General features: G+C 38.4%; 1 protein-coding gene across 13 annotated transcripts in view; it reads left to right on the top strand.

The window, feature by feature from the left end:
• Positions 1–14,103, top strand: part of LRRC28 (leucine rich repeat containing 28) — a 157,035-nt gene that overhangs the window by 9,866 nt on the left and 133,066 nt on the right. The window contains exon 1 of one of the 13 annotated variants that reach the window (XM_023651272.2): positions 1,264–1,435. The exons of the other annotated variants lie outside the window; for them this stretch is intronic. Within the exon in view, the coding sequence (XP_023507040.2) occupies positions 1,388–1,435 (48 nt within the window). The 5' untranslated portion in view covers positions 1,264–1,387. Of the gene's footprint in view, positions 1–1,263; positions 1,436–14,103 lie in introns of those variants that run through there. 13 annotated transcript variants of the gene reach the window in all.

Here is a 14,103-nt window from a genome sequence, read left to right on the forward strand (position 1 = left end):
GAAAGCAGATCTGGGTGTGAAGGAGAGAAGGCGTCCTGATGATGTCGTTTGAATACCTGGATCTAGCGTTCCGGGAGTTAGATTTACCTCTGGATTTTTTCCCATTCATTTATTTATTCATCATTCATTCAATTAACACATATTTGTGGAGTGCCTGTTATATAGTAGTTGCTTGAGTTACTACATTCTTTTTTCTCCTCCTCTTCCTTTTGCTTCTCTTCCTCATCCTCCTCCTTTTTGCTGAAACTAGTTTGAAGTGGTTTTTTCCTCTTTTTTCTTTGAAACCAAAGAATTACTGACTAATAGTATGCTTCCAGATTTCAAGTTTGAATAACTGTGATTTACTGAGTTAGGGAGTATTAGAAGTGGAGCAGGTTTGGGAGAGTAAAAATATTCTCAGGACTTCTGAGAGTTCTGGGCTAGATATATATAAATGTGGGCATTTGTGGCATGTTGATTTTAATAGAAGCCAAGGGCAAGAATGAAATTGCTTAGAAATTGGGAAGGAAATTTCTTTAAATTTAAATTTCTACACTTAAAATTTGGGGATAAGAAGATAAGGAGCGGCTGTCAGAGGCAGAAGGAAAACGAGGGATGTGATATTTTGGAGGCCAGAGGGAGAAGGTATTTTAAAGAGTGCTTGGTGCTTAGGCATCAAATAAGATGAAGGTCAATATTTGTCCAAAGACTTTAGTGACAAGGTGGTGGTGACTATGTAGAGGGAGTAGAAGCTTTGGAGTGTAGAACCCAAGTTTGGTGGATTATGTGGTGAAAAGGAGATGAGAAAAACAGATAGCAAGGTAGATGAGTCCAAGTTTGGTTGTGATATGGAAGGAGGGGCATAGTTGGAGTGGTCTTGACAACAAAGGAGATTTTTTCTTCTCTCCCCTTTTCTCTTTCCCTCTCCTCTCTTTTCTAAGAGGAAAGAGTTGAACTTGTGTAAGTGCTGAGGGGAAATCTCCATTAGAGGGGAGTTGAAGATACAGAAAAAGGGAATAATTAGAAGTCCAAGATTCCTAAGAAGGTAGGAGGGGATGAGCTCCAGAGTACATGTAGAGGAATTGACCTTGGAAATAGTATCCCTTCTTCCTTTGCAACAAGATAAAGAAGGAGAGGATGGGTACAAAGATACGGATTGAGGGGGAGAGAGGCAGATGAGCGCTTTCTTGTCTGACAGCTTTACTGGGCAAGGACATCTACTTGGGGAGTGGAGATTTGTGGAGAATGCAGGTTTGAAATTATTGTTGTGAAGAGTCACAGGGCAGTTTGGCTAGGGAAAGGCAGTAGAATGTTGGCGCTATTCAGCAGGCAGTTGGTGGCTAAGCTTATGGTGGAACCACCTGCTTGTTTAGGAGATTATCTTTTGCGGTGCTCAGCTGTCTGAGGTATGAAGAAAGTGGCCTGCTGCCTTTTTGCAGGGTTAGGTTTTTGCCAGGTGGGTACAATACAAGTGCAGAGGCACTGAGGAGGTTTAGCATTTTGGCAAGAGTGATTAAAATGATGGGACATGGAATCTAAGCTGGATTGGAGGCAAAGCAAGAAAGGAGGAGTGAATGAATAGGGAGAATGGGGAGGGGCCAAAGGACCCATTGATGTTGAAGACTTGTACTGGGCATGCTTGAGTAAGTCGTCTCGGGGGATGGTATATGTGGTTGTGGAGAGATTTGCATCATGAGGACGTTTCAGATGATATGACTGTGTGGGATGGAGGGTGTGAGGTAGAGCCCACCCTGATTTCCCCTCAACTCCCTCACCGGTAGCTGGGGTCTTTGTAAGAGTTGGAGAAGGAGTATAGCTTGGAAGCAGGAACCACCCTGTCTTCCTCCTAATCTGGAAGGTCATCAAGGGAAGGAGTTAGCAGTGGGAGCATTTGAGGGCTGCAGTCCCAGGAAGGAGGTGTTTCATTGTTTGGTAGTAAAGCTTAGTACCAGCGGGTAACAGACCCACTCTGTATGTGCTTAACCTCTTTGGACCTCAGTTCCTTCACTTATAAAAAGAAAAGGCCACAGGAGACTTAGAGGGGAAAAAAAAAATCTCAACCTGGAAGTAAATCACTTAATGGACATGCCAACTTCTCTTAATGAGGGCAGTAGGCAGGAGGCCTTCCTGGGGACATGAAAGGGTGACCTACCCAAATACTGGTGGAGCTCTCACCAGTTGCCAATTTTATTTATAAATATGAAAGGACAAGAAAGAAGCATGTAAATTTTAATGAAAGAGGGGAGTTTGGCTTATGGCTTAGAGTAAGAGCAGATGGATCCTGATTAAGCAATTAATCTATGCAAGAAAAAACTTAACTTAAAGATGATATCCTACTAGGACTGAAGGGAAGAAGAGGTCTGTCAATCACACATTCCTGAATTGGGGTGAGGGGTGAGGTGCAGATGTTTTTTCTTCCCTATTGACCCAAGAGAAAACATACCTGACCTTCCCCATCAAATATGAACAGGCAAATCATAAAAGAATACAGCTAGTCAAAACACAAAAAGATGTTTAACTTCCAATAGAAGTGATAGAACATCGATCAACCTTGCCTAATAGAAAGATTAATACCTTGCGTTGTTGATTAATACCTAGCGTTGAAGATTATTAATGCCCAATATTGAAGACAATGAAAAGATACTCTCAGACACTGTTGGAGGAAGAGGAAAGTGACTCTGTTTTTGGTGGGTGGTTGGACCATATATAGCAAAATTTTACATGAGCATATGTTTGAATCAGCATTTTTATGTGCATGGATTTACCCAACAGAAAAAAATGTCAAATGTCAAGGATGTTCATCACAGCATTGTATATGATGAAAATTGTGAAAACCTAAATGTTCATCAGTATGAGATTAGTTAAAATCTGACAGCAGCTAATGTCATTGGAGTCTTTACTAAGTGCCAGGCACTGATTTAAGTGATTTACATGTATTAACTTATTTCATCCTCAAGACAGTCCTATGAGGTAGGCCTAACTAATAGGACTGTCATTATCCCTGCTTTATAGACGAATAGACTAAGGCATAAAAAAAGATTGTACATCAAACTTGATAGTGATTATAGCTGTGGATGGGGCGAGGGCATGAGAGTAGGGGTGGGAGCTGGAAGAAACAGAGCCTTACTTAAGTATTTATAGTAAAAGGGAAAGGTTCTATTATTGTTTGGTTTATATTCTTTTCAATAAATATTTTTATAGTTAAAAATCAATTAAAATAAGATTGTTGGAATATAGTACCAATATGATCTTATCCAGCTCTCAAATTTTATTAATCAGTGAGTCTAAATATTTTGATTTACAATGATGGTGATGCCTGTGTTTATGCTGAATTGACATCTCCATTGCTGCTCACTGCTGGTGGCTGCGTTGAGGTTGAAAGGGTTTGAGGACTGGGAAGTCACACAGCTCCGCCCTCCACCCCCTTTGAATTTGGTAACAGCAGGATCTGGATCAGATGAACATTGGAACACCTTGAAGGGAAAAACCGTAAGTTAAGGAGATTGTAGAGCATCATGCAGTCAAGTATGGCAGAAGAAATAGGGAGAGGGAATTAATTTCTGTGTTCGTTTGTTTGCTTAATTTTGAATTCCAGCACAAGGGGCTTCTTGTTTTTCCCTAATCTGATGGACCCTTGCAGCTTAAACTGCTGTTAGGGTGCAGGGCTTCCATAATCACCGTGATTGCTCTTTCTCGAGCTAGCTCTGCATGAAAGCTTCTTAGTTATTTCTTAAATTGAATGTATGGGAATGGGTGATTATGTCAAATAGTAAAGCAGTCTGATGCTCTGTGTTTTAGTGCTTATGTGTAAAATGTGGTGTAGTCTTGCAAAATATTCATTACGAAATGCATATGTGCCTGAAAAGTATGCTTTGTTATAAATCTGAGATGCTTTTCCTATTGAATTTTCAGATTTAGTAGTTTTCCCCCTCATTGTTCCTGATTGATTGACAGCGGCTCCCTGTCAAATAGTTAACTATTTGGAAATAGTTTGGAGAGTGAACATCTGACCTATCATTTACTTCTGTTTATTGAATCATAGAATTTCAAAGCTAGAAGGAGCTTTATAGATAATTTAGGCAATTTTTCTTCTTGAGGAAAGTAAGCTTAGAAGATAACGGATTGACCTAAGGTCACTTTTATGGTCAGTTAGAGCAAAAACCAGGTCTCCTAATTTGTAGTTCAGTCACTCTTGCTTTCATTTTAATTCTGTGGGTGTTTATTGATGACCTACTTCTAGTCTAGCACCATATAGTTAAGATTTAACCACATTTGTCTACTGTGGAGCAATGAGGTGTTTGATGTTAAGTGAATTTTCTTGGTTACCTCTGAGTTTTTTTTTTTTTTAAAGACTGGCACCTGAGCTAACAACTGTTGTCAATCTTTTTTTTTTCTCCTGCTTTTTCTCCCCAAACCGCACCCCCCGTCTCCCCCGGACATAGTTGTATCTCTTAGTTGCAGGTCCTTCTAGTTGTGGCATGTAGGACGCCGCCTCAACGTGGCCTGACAAGTGGTGCCATGTCCGCGCCCAGGATCTGAACCCTGGGCCACCGCAGCGGAGTGCACGAACTTAACCACTTTGCCACGGAGCCGGCCCTAACTCTGAGTTTTATGTTGACTAAAAGTCTAACTTTTCTTGATAGAAATATTTTTAAAACATGTATCATACTATACTTTCTTAAAGAAAATATAGGAAACCTGATTTAACCTACTCTATATGATTCATAGTTTCTGCCTGCAGAGTTAGGAGGAAAGTTTAAAAAGAGGTGGCAGAGAGAGGAGTCTTTCTCTTATCCCAGACCATATCCTTGTGCAACTGAAGGGTTCTGTTTGCAATCAGAAGGCTCAAAAGCCATTGCTATGTATATGTTTCCACAATTTGAAATTCATTTTCCAGCATTCACTATGCTAAAATGAGGTACCTGCACACCAAAAGTGAGATGCCAGTTTCCAAATGTTAGCCACATCAGATCAGTCAACAAATATTCATATTCTGTAAGTAAGGCACTTGTAATATCATACACTGGGCTTGGAACATGCTCCCCTCCCCCCTAAAATAAGCAGTTATGTCATAAGCTTATAGAATTATTCAGGCTGGATGGCTGGATATAATTTTAAATGATTTTATCTTGCACCATGCACAAAAATCAACTCAAAATGGATTAAAGGCTTGAATGTAAGATCTGAAACCGTTAAACTTCTAGAAGAAAACATAGGCAGCATGGTCTTCCATATCCGTCTTACTGCATTCTTTCAAATACCATGTCTGACCGGGCAAGGGAAACAATAGAGAAAATAAACAAATGGGACTATATCAAACTAAAAACCTTCTGCACAGCAAAGGAAACCATCAACAAAATGAAAAGACAACCTAATAATTGGGGGAAGATATTTGCAATCCATATATTTGATAAAGGGTTAATATCCAAAATACACAAAGAACATCTCAACAACAAAGAAACTAACAACTCAATTAAAAAATGGGCAAAAGATCTGTACAGAGATTTCTCCAAAGAAGATATATGGATGGGCAACAGGCACATGAAAAGATGTTCAGCATCATTCACTATCAGGGAAATGCAAATCAAAACTACAATGAGATATACCTCATTCCCATCATGATGGCTATAATTAACAAGACAGGAAACAGTAAGTGTTGGAGAGGATGTGGAGAGAAGAGAACCCTCGTACACTGCTGGTGGGAGTGCAAACTGGTACAGTCACTATGGAAAATAGTATGGAGATTCCTCAGAAAATTAAGAATAGATCTACCATATGATCCAGCTATCCCACTGCTGGTATTTTCCAAAGAACTTGAAAACCTCAATACATAAAGATACATGCACCCCTATGTTCATCGCAGCATTATTCACAATAGCCAAGACTTGGAAGCAACCTCGATGCCCATGAAGGGATGAGTGAATAGAAGATGTGGTGTATGTACACAATGGAATACTACTCAGCCATAAGAAATGATGAACTCCAGCCATTTGTGGCAACATGGATGAACCTTGAGGGTATTATGCTGAGTGAAATAAGTCAGAGGGAGAAAGTCAGATACCATGTGATCTCACTCCTAAGTGGAAGATAAAAATAATGACAAACAAAGACATAACAACAGAGATTGGATTGGTGGTTACCAGAGGGGAAGGGCAGAGGGAGGAGGGCGAAAGGGGTAATTAGGCACATGTGTGTGGTGATGGATTGTAATTAGTCTTTGGGTGGTGATTATGATGTAATCTACACAGAATTTGAAATAGAATGATGTACACCTGAAATCTATATAGTTATAAACCAATGTTACTGCAGTAAAAAAAATGAAATTAAAAAACATTTTTAAATGGTTGATCTGGCTTTATGGGAATAAGCGTTTATTATTCTTTTTGTGTGTGTATTTTTCTGTTGCTTTGAATATTCCATTTATGAAATCATACTTACCAAATGCATATGAAATAGATTTTTAAAAATAGAAAGTAGGTAGTGGCAAATGGTTCCCTAACCATCAATGCTTGTTTATGATACTTATGTAGCTTTCTTTTCTTCTTTTTTTTTAAAGGTATGCTTTTCTTTCTTGGTGAGGAAGATAGGCCCTGAGCTAACATCTGTTGCCAAACTTCCTCTCTCTTTTTTTTCTCTCTCCCCAAAGCCCCAGTACATAGTTTATATCCTAGTTGTACATCCTTCTAATTCTTCTTTGTGGAATGCCACCTCAGCATGGCTTGATGAACAGTGTGTAGGTCTGCACCCAGGATCAGAACTGGCAAACCCCAGGCCGCCAAAGTGGAGTGCACAAACTTAACCACTACACCACTGGTGGCCCCATGTAGCTTTCATTTTTTTTTTAATATTTTTATTATTTTTATTTTATTTTTTAAAAGATTTTAATTTTTTCCTTTTTCTCCCCAAAGCCCCCTGGTACATAGTTGTATATTCTTCGTTGTGGGTCCTTCTAGTTGTGGCATGTGGGACACTGCCTCAGCGTGGCTTGATGAGCAGTGCCTTGTCCGCGCCCAGGATTCGAACCAGCGAAACACTGGGCCGCTTGCAGCGGAGCGTGAATTTAACCACTCGGCCATGGGGCCAGCCCCTGTAGCTTTCATTTTTAAACAAGTGTTTTTAAGATTAATACTTCAAGAGGCATTTCGGTAATTTTTAATGTTTGTTTTTCTTCTTTCGTAAAGTCTTTGTAATCAAATTTTTATCACAATTCAGATATATGTTTTAGTTTTGTAAGTGTACTGGATATACAGTATTTTTAATTATGAGCATATTTTTGGTAAGAGTTTTTGCTAAGTAAAAAATGTCTTGGGGCTGGCCCTGTGGCTGAGTGGTTAAGCTCGTGTGCTCCACTTTGGTGGCCCAGGGTTTTGCCAGTTTGAGTCCTGGGTACAGACATGGCACCACTCATCAGGCCGTGCTAAGGCGGCGTCTCACATAGCACAACCAGGAGGACCTATAACTAGAATATACAACTGTGTACTGGGGGGCTTTGGGGAGAAGAAGAAGGAAAAAAGAAAAAAAGATTGGCATCAGATGTTAGCTCAGGTGCCAGTCTTTAAAAAAAAAAGTCTTGAAGTTATTTTTACATTTTTGGCAATAAGATATTTGCGTCTTTGCAGATACTTAAAATTTTTTAATTTACATTTTTTAAGATGTCAGTTTCAGCTTCTATAAATGCTAAACAAATGCTTTATCATTTCTAAGAAAAATAATCTAAAAAGTTTATTGTTCATACAGTTAAGTAATTGTTCTTTTTTGTTTTACGTCTGAAAGAGTTAATTTTAAGTGAAAAATTGATAGTATAATGATATAAATTCTGCATTAATATGCTAGCTAACAGCCACATGTGGCTGTTAATGTTTAAATTAAATTATAATCAAATAATATTAAAAAATTTAATTCATTAGTCACAATAACTACATTTTAAGTGCTTAATGGCCACATGTGGCTAGTAGCCACCTTATTAGACAGTGCAGATAGAGAATATTTCCTTCCTTGCAGAAAGTTCTGTTGAGCCAGTAATGTGTTTGATTGGAAAAAAAAGAATACTACGTTATAATTGACTTATGTCAATTCATTTTTATCATTAAAGTTAAACTGCCACTGTATGTTAAAGCTACATAATCGTAATGCAAAGCAGTAAAAAAAATTGTCTCAGGGTTCTTTTTAGGCACCTCAAAGACCACTTTAGAAACGAAAGAACTTGTCCACATTTTGAAAATTTTCTTTCTCTCATTTTTCCTCCCTTTCCTTCCCTTTCGGAGTGGCTTTATTTTAATATTTGTAATACTTATATTCAGTGAATTCCCAATGGGAATGTTTTTCCAATGGAAGATTTTATTTTAATGAACTTGGGACATAAAATACCTGTGATTATTTTGGTGGAGATACTCCAAGAAATTTGGGTATCTGCTGCATTTTTTCATTGCTTTTCTTTTAGAACCATTAAAACAAACAAAAAAACTAAAGATGTTATGCTTGTGTATCCAAATAATAAAAATTTACCTTTTCCTTTAAAGAACTGACATATGTTTTGGATTATCCTTTTTATATTCTTAGGAATAGATTAGCCATTGTTTACACAGCATAGTCATTTACATTTTTGCTGGGAAACAGGATGTCAGTGGTAGCCAGCAAAATGTGTATAAACTTCTGGAGTTACTTGATCTATCAGCAATTGCACAGCCCTTGCTAGGAGTGATGTTTTTTTAGAAGAGGGGTTAGTGAGCTGTTTGTGCTCTCAAACACATTTCTTATTGCCCCATCTCCCTTTCTCTGGCACCTCCCCTCCTCCCTCACATCCCCCCCTCCCCCAAGTGTGTCAGGTTTTCTGGAATAATTCGAACGAGAACCGTAGTTAATACCATTCTGTGTCGCTCGTTTCAGAAGAGCTGAACTTGGCCGTCAGAGATTTGATGTTGGTAGATTGAAGGGTCGAGCATCTGCTGCTTCTCTCTCCAGGAAACATCAAGGAAATATGACAAGTGTTTAAGACAAGACTCGTGCTTTTTTAGGCTGCTTAAAGTTTATTTGGAGAGAAATTTAAAAAGAGGAACATGCGTAATTAGTGGGAAGTGATCCAAGAGACAAATGGGTAAATGGTAAAGGACATTGGGGAGCAAGTGGTAACTGGGCCTCTGGAGGGCCCCACGCTGCTGAGGAAGAGGAGAGGTGCTGCTGGTTCTCTCTCTGTTCCCGTTAGCCTGCTAGGGTTTCTGATTCCTCTGTTGAGAAATACTGCTCCATAATGTATAGTAATAGGGAGAGAAATACTGAGGAGGAATGGGTTAATATTGTTAGTAGGAAAAGAAATCTACCTTAGTTATTCTCATACAGACACTTAGTATTTAACTCATGCCATGTACTTGCTCAGAAGCAATGACTTCCAGTTGTTGATCCAACTAGAAAGCTTGTTGAGTGTGTTTCATGGTTTGTGAATGAAGTGCTTTTTCCCTTCAGTACCAAAACTTCTTTAACTATTTTTAAATTAAAAAAAAATTTAAATGTATTGAGGTGAAATTCATGTAAAGTGAAATTAACCGTTTTTTTGTTTGTTTGTTTTGAGGAAGATTAGCCCTGAGCTAACATCTGCTGCCAATCCTCCTCTTTTTGCTGAGGAAGACTGACCCTGAGCTAACATCTGTGCCCGTCTTCCTCTATTTTATATGTGGGATGCCTGCCACAGCGTGGCTTGATAAGCACTGTGTAGGTCCACTCCCGGGATCTAAACTGGTGAATCCTGAGCTGCTAAAGTGGAGTGTGCAAATTTAACTGCTGTGTCACTGGGCTGGCCCCAAATTAGCCATTTTGAAAGTGAACAGTTCGGTAGCATTTAGTGCGTTCACAGTGATGTGCAACCACCACTTCTATCAGTTACAAGCATTTCCATCGCTTCAAGATAAAACCCCTTACCCATTAAGCAGTTTCTCCCCATTCCCCTCCACACCCCAACCCTGGCACCCACCAATCTGTGTTCTGTCTCTATAAATTTGTGTATTTTGGATATTTCATATAAATGGGATCATATAATATGTTACCTTTTGTGTCTGGCTTCTTTTCGCTTAGCAAAATGTTGTTAAGGACCATCCAAGTTGTAGCATGTAGCAGTCCTTCATTTCTTTTTATGGCTCAGTAAGATGCCATTGTGCGTGTATGCCACAGTTTATCCATTCATCCCTTGATGGACATTTGGGCTGTTTCTCCCTTTCCTGGCTATTGTGAATATGAACGTGGGTGTACATGTACATGTTTGAGTACCTGTTTTAATTATTTTGGGTAAATACATAGAGATAGAATTGTGGGGTCCTGTGGTAATTCTATGTTTAACTTTTTGAGGAACTGCCAAACTGCTTTCTACAGTGGCTGAACCATTTTATTTTACAGTGTACAACATACAGCCAACAATGTACAAATGTGCCAATTTCTCCACATCCTTGCAAATACTTGTTCTGTTCTTTTCCTTTTTAAAAACTTATAGCCATTCTGATAGTTTGGAAGTGGTACTTCATTGGTTTTGATTTGCGTTTCCTAATACTAATGATGTTGAGCTTCTTTTCATGTGCTTGTTTGGCCATTTGTGTATCTTCTTTAGACAAGGTCTATTTGAGTCTTCTGTGTATTTTTCAGTTGGGTTTTTCTGTTAATTGAGTTGTAAGAGTTCTTTATATATTCTAGATGCTAGACTCTTCTTAGATAGATGATTTTTCCCATTCTATATGTTGTCATTTCACTTTCTTGTAATGTCCTTTGATGCACAAAAGTTTTTAATTTTGGTATTCAATTTATCTATTTTTTCTATTGTTGCTCATGTTTTCAGTGTCGTATCTGTTAATCCATTGCCAAATTCATGATCATGAAGATTTATTCCTGTGTTTTCTAATATGAGTTTTATGGTTTTAGCTCTTAATATTTAAGTTGTTGATCCATTTTCAGTTAACTTTTTTAATATGGTGTGAGGTAGAAGTCTAACTTCATTCTACTTTTTATAACTGCTGTGAGAACCAGGATGTGTTTAATTTATGGCTTCTTTGAAATGTGGTATTAGAGGTCAGGATAAAGCAGGTTTTGCTGAATGCTGAATCTAGTGGTTTATAACAGCACGGTTATTTCTTGCTCACACTGTGCTTTTCTGTCAGACTGCTCGGGGCTTCTGCGTCCTCACTCAGGGATGAAGGCTGACAAAGCTTCCACCATTTGAAGGTCACTGTGGACCTTTTGTACTCATGCTCTTTAAGGCCTCCATTTTGACCTCATTTCGCGGAGCAAAACAAGCCGCCTAGCCATGCTCAGCTTGAAGAGAGAAGTGCAGTCCTACTAGGTGCCCAGAAGGAAAGGAAAAGGAAGTGGGTGGTATACACTGCCTAGAGAACATCGCTGAACATGTTTGCAAAGTGTTTGAAGTACAGTCATGTGTTGCTTAATGATGGGGGTACATCCAGAGAAATGCATCGTTAGGTGATTTTGCTGTTGTGTGTAATCAGCATACATAAGGAAAGTTTTTTTTTTAAAGGATATGGTAAAGCATCAGTCCAAAATTTGGGGTAAATTTTATGTTAACTATGATTGCTGAAGTTTACTTTTACATTATTTGTAAAGAAAAATTGTTTAGCTAAGTGATAAGTGAGATTTAATGAAGAGAATTTTGGCTTAATTTAGAAAATAGTTTTCAAGTAGGTTAGTAGGAAGCATATATACTCAAGGAATTTGGGCACAGGTTATTTATCTATTAAAACTTTTGTTTGTCAAAATTGAAAAAAAAGAGAAGGGAATAATAGTAATGACAGTTTTGAGAGGTGCTTTAAGGTTATTACCTTATCAGGATTTTAAAATTTAAAAACATTTTAAAACTTAGTAAACTGTAAGTTTTATGGATCAAGATAAACTAGTTTGTGTGGCATCTACAATCCAGCATTAGAGCTTAGTTACCCACAGAGTAACAACAATTTTGATGTTAATGCTTAGTTGTCCAATCTCTTACTCACTTTACATGAACTTGGAAGTAGAAAAATTAAAACGTATAGTGTTTCCCTTGCATTATTTAGCTACACTGCTAAAAATGTGCTAATGGAAGGCAGAGAATGATCTTATAGAACACCCACCAGTAGATGTCGGCCATAGCTTATGCGACAGGCTGCTTATTTGCCAGTCTTTGGGGGCAGATATCTAAGTGTTTTGTTTTGTTTTTTTACCCGGTATTCTAATGAACAGCAATTTTCTCAGGATCAGTGTACTTATTTTTAAATAAAAACACAGTGTACTTCCTTGTTAATAAAGACATAGTGACGCACTGTTGGCAGCAGAAACATTATTTGGTGCTTAATTGTGTGTATAGGTATATAGCTCAAAAGAGCTAACTATTGTGTCATGGAGAGATTAGAATGCTGTCTGGCAGAGCCAAGCAGACATCTGGCAAGAATGACCACAGGTCCTATGAGTTGGCCGGATATGGTATTGATGCTGTAGCAGATAAAATTAGATGAGGGTCTAGGAAATGTATATTCTCCTTACTAGGGGAGATACCACACTAAGACAAACATTTTGGGGTTTTGCACAGATCCAAGAGTAACATCTGAGGAAAAACTTGTCATGAAGAGCTTCATTGAATATATTGATATCAAAACATGCGGGAAAAAAGAATCATCTTTCAGCATTTGAAAAGTAAATACAAGTGGTTTTATCAAAAGCGAGTACTCAGTAAATGTTTCAGTGACTTCATAACAGTATTCATATTCAGTGCTATTTGGTTATCATAAAAGGGCAAGGATATGTGTATGTAAGCAGCTTGGGATACTGTCGCTCAGTGTTTCAATACATCAGTATGCCAATAGGAAATTAATAATGTCATTTCCTTGTTTGAAATAAACCAGTGGATTTCCATTGTGTTCAGAATTTAAAGAAAATTGTTCTTCAGTATAAAATGTAAGCCCTCACTGGTCTGTTCCTTGCCACTCTCTGCAAAATCTTATACACCTTCATACCCTATGGCCCAGCTATATGAAACTAAATGACATTTCTCTTGTTGAGTATTTAGAACCTAAGTTGCATATAATATGACTGATACTCAATTATATAGCAGTTTATGCCTTGCGTACCACATTTTTTAATTTTTTTCAATTTTAAAAGATATACATGCTCATTGTTAAAAATTCAAATAACGTGAAATTAGATAGAGAATGGCAACCTTACTCCTTTTCCTCAAGATAATCACTGTTACTAAGTTTCTCCATGAAAAGTTACTTTGTTACAAATCTAAAACTTTTTAGTCCCCAGTACTTTTGTTTTTTTATTAACACAGTTGTTTTTATAACAGGATTTTTGAAAATGTAGAATTTCTTCAGGAGTATTGTTATAGAGTTACAGCAGAAGAGATTGTGTTTGCAGTTTCCCAAGCATACCTCTCTCTTGCCTTTTCATATGTTGCTTCCTGTGCCTAGAAAGCTGGCCAGAACTCTCCTTTTTCCCTGCTCCATGGCAACCACTAATAATTTGTGTTTGTCTTCAGGACTCAAGTCAGACCTAATTTCTTCTAAAAAGCCATTCTTGATTCTTTGTTATTGATATCTAGCTTAACTTACAGTATGTTTGAATGTGGAATAAAAAAAAATTATTCCTGACTCAGTGTGCCCCTTCAGTCTTAACAACTCCTATCTTTGTGTTCATGTAAATTTGAACTCCGTGTGTGTGTGTGTGTGTGTGTGTGTGTGTGTGTGTGTGTGTGTGTGTGTGTTTGTGTGTTTGTGTGGGAGGGAGGGAGAGAGAGAGAGAAGGAGAGATGCAGGCTGGCTTTCAGTTATTCACAGAGGCGTTTCCTCCTACCCACTGCATCCAGCAGAGACAGCCCACTTTCAATCTGTGAGCGGAATTTTTCTAGGATTCTTTTCATAGAGGGGGCGCTCCTTCGAGGGCTCTGGCTGTGTAAGGGACCTAGGTCCATCTCTCTTCCTCTCCTCCCAATGGCCAGTTTCCTCTCCCTGCCACACCAACCTCCTACTCCAAACTTATGACCTGCGGCCAGATGTGGCACTTGCTTGGACTGCGTGAGCTCCAGCTTACTCTGTTCGTCCTGAGCTTAGTTAGGTCTTGGTTTCTGGCCCCTGGGGATTTCCCTTACTTTCTCCTGAGGAG

This window comes from Equus caballus, chromosome 1, assembly GCF_041296265.1.
Source record: "Equus caballus isolate H_3958 breed thoroughbred chromosome 1, TB-T2T, whole genome shotgun sequence".
Taxonomy (NCBI): Eukaryota; Metazoa; Chordata; class Mammalia; order Perissodactyla; family Equidae; genus Equus; species Equus caballus.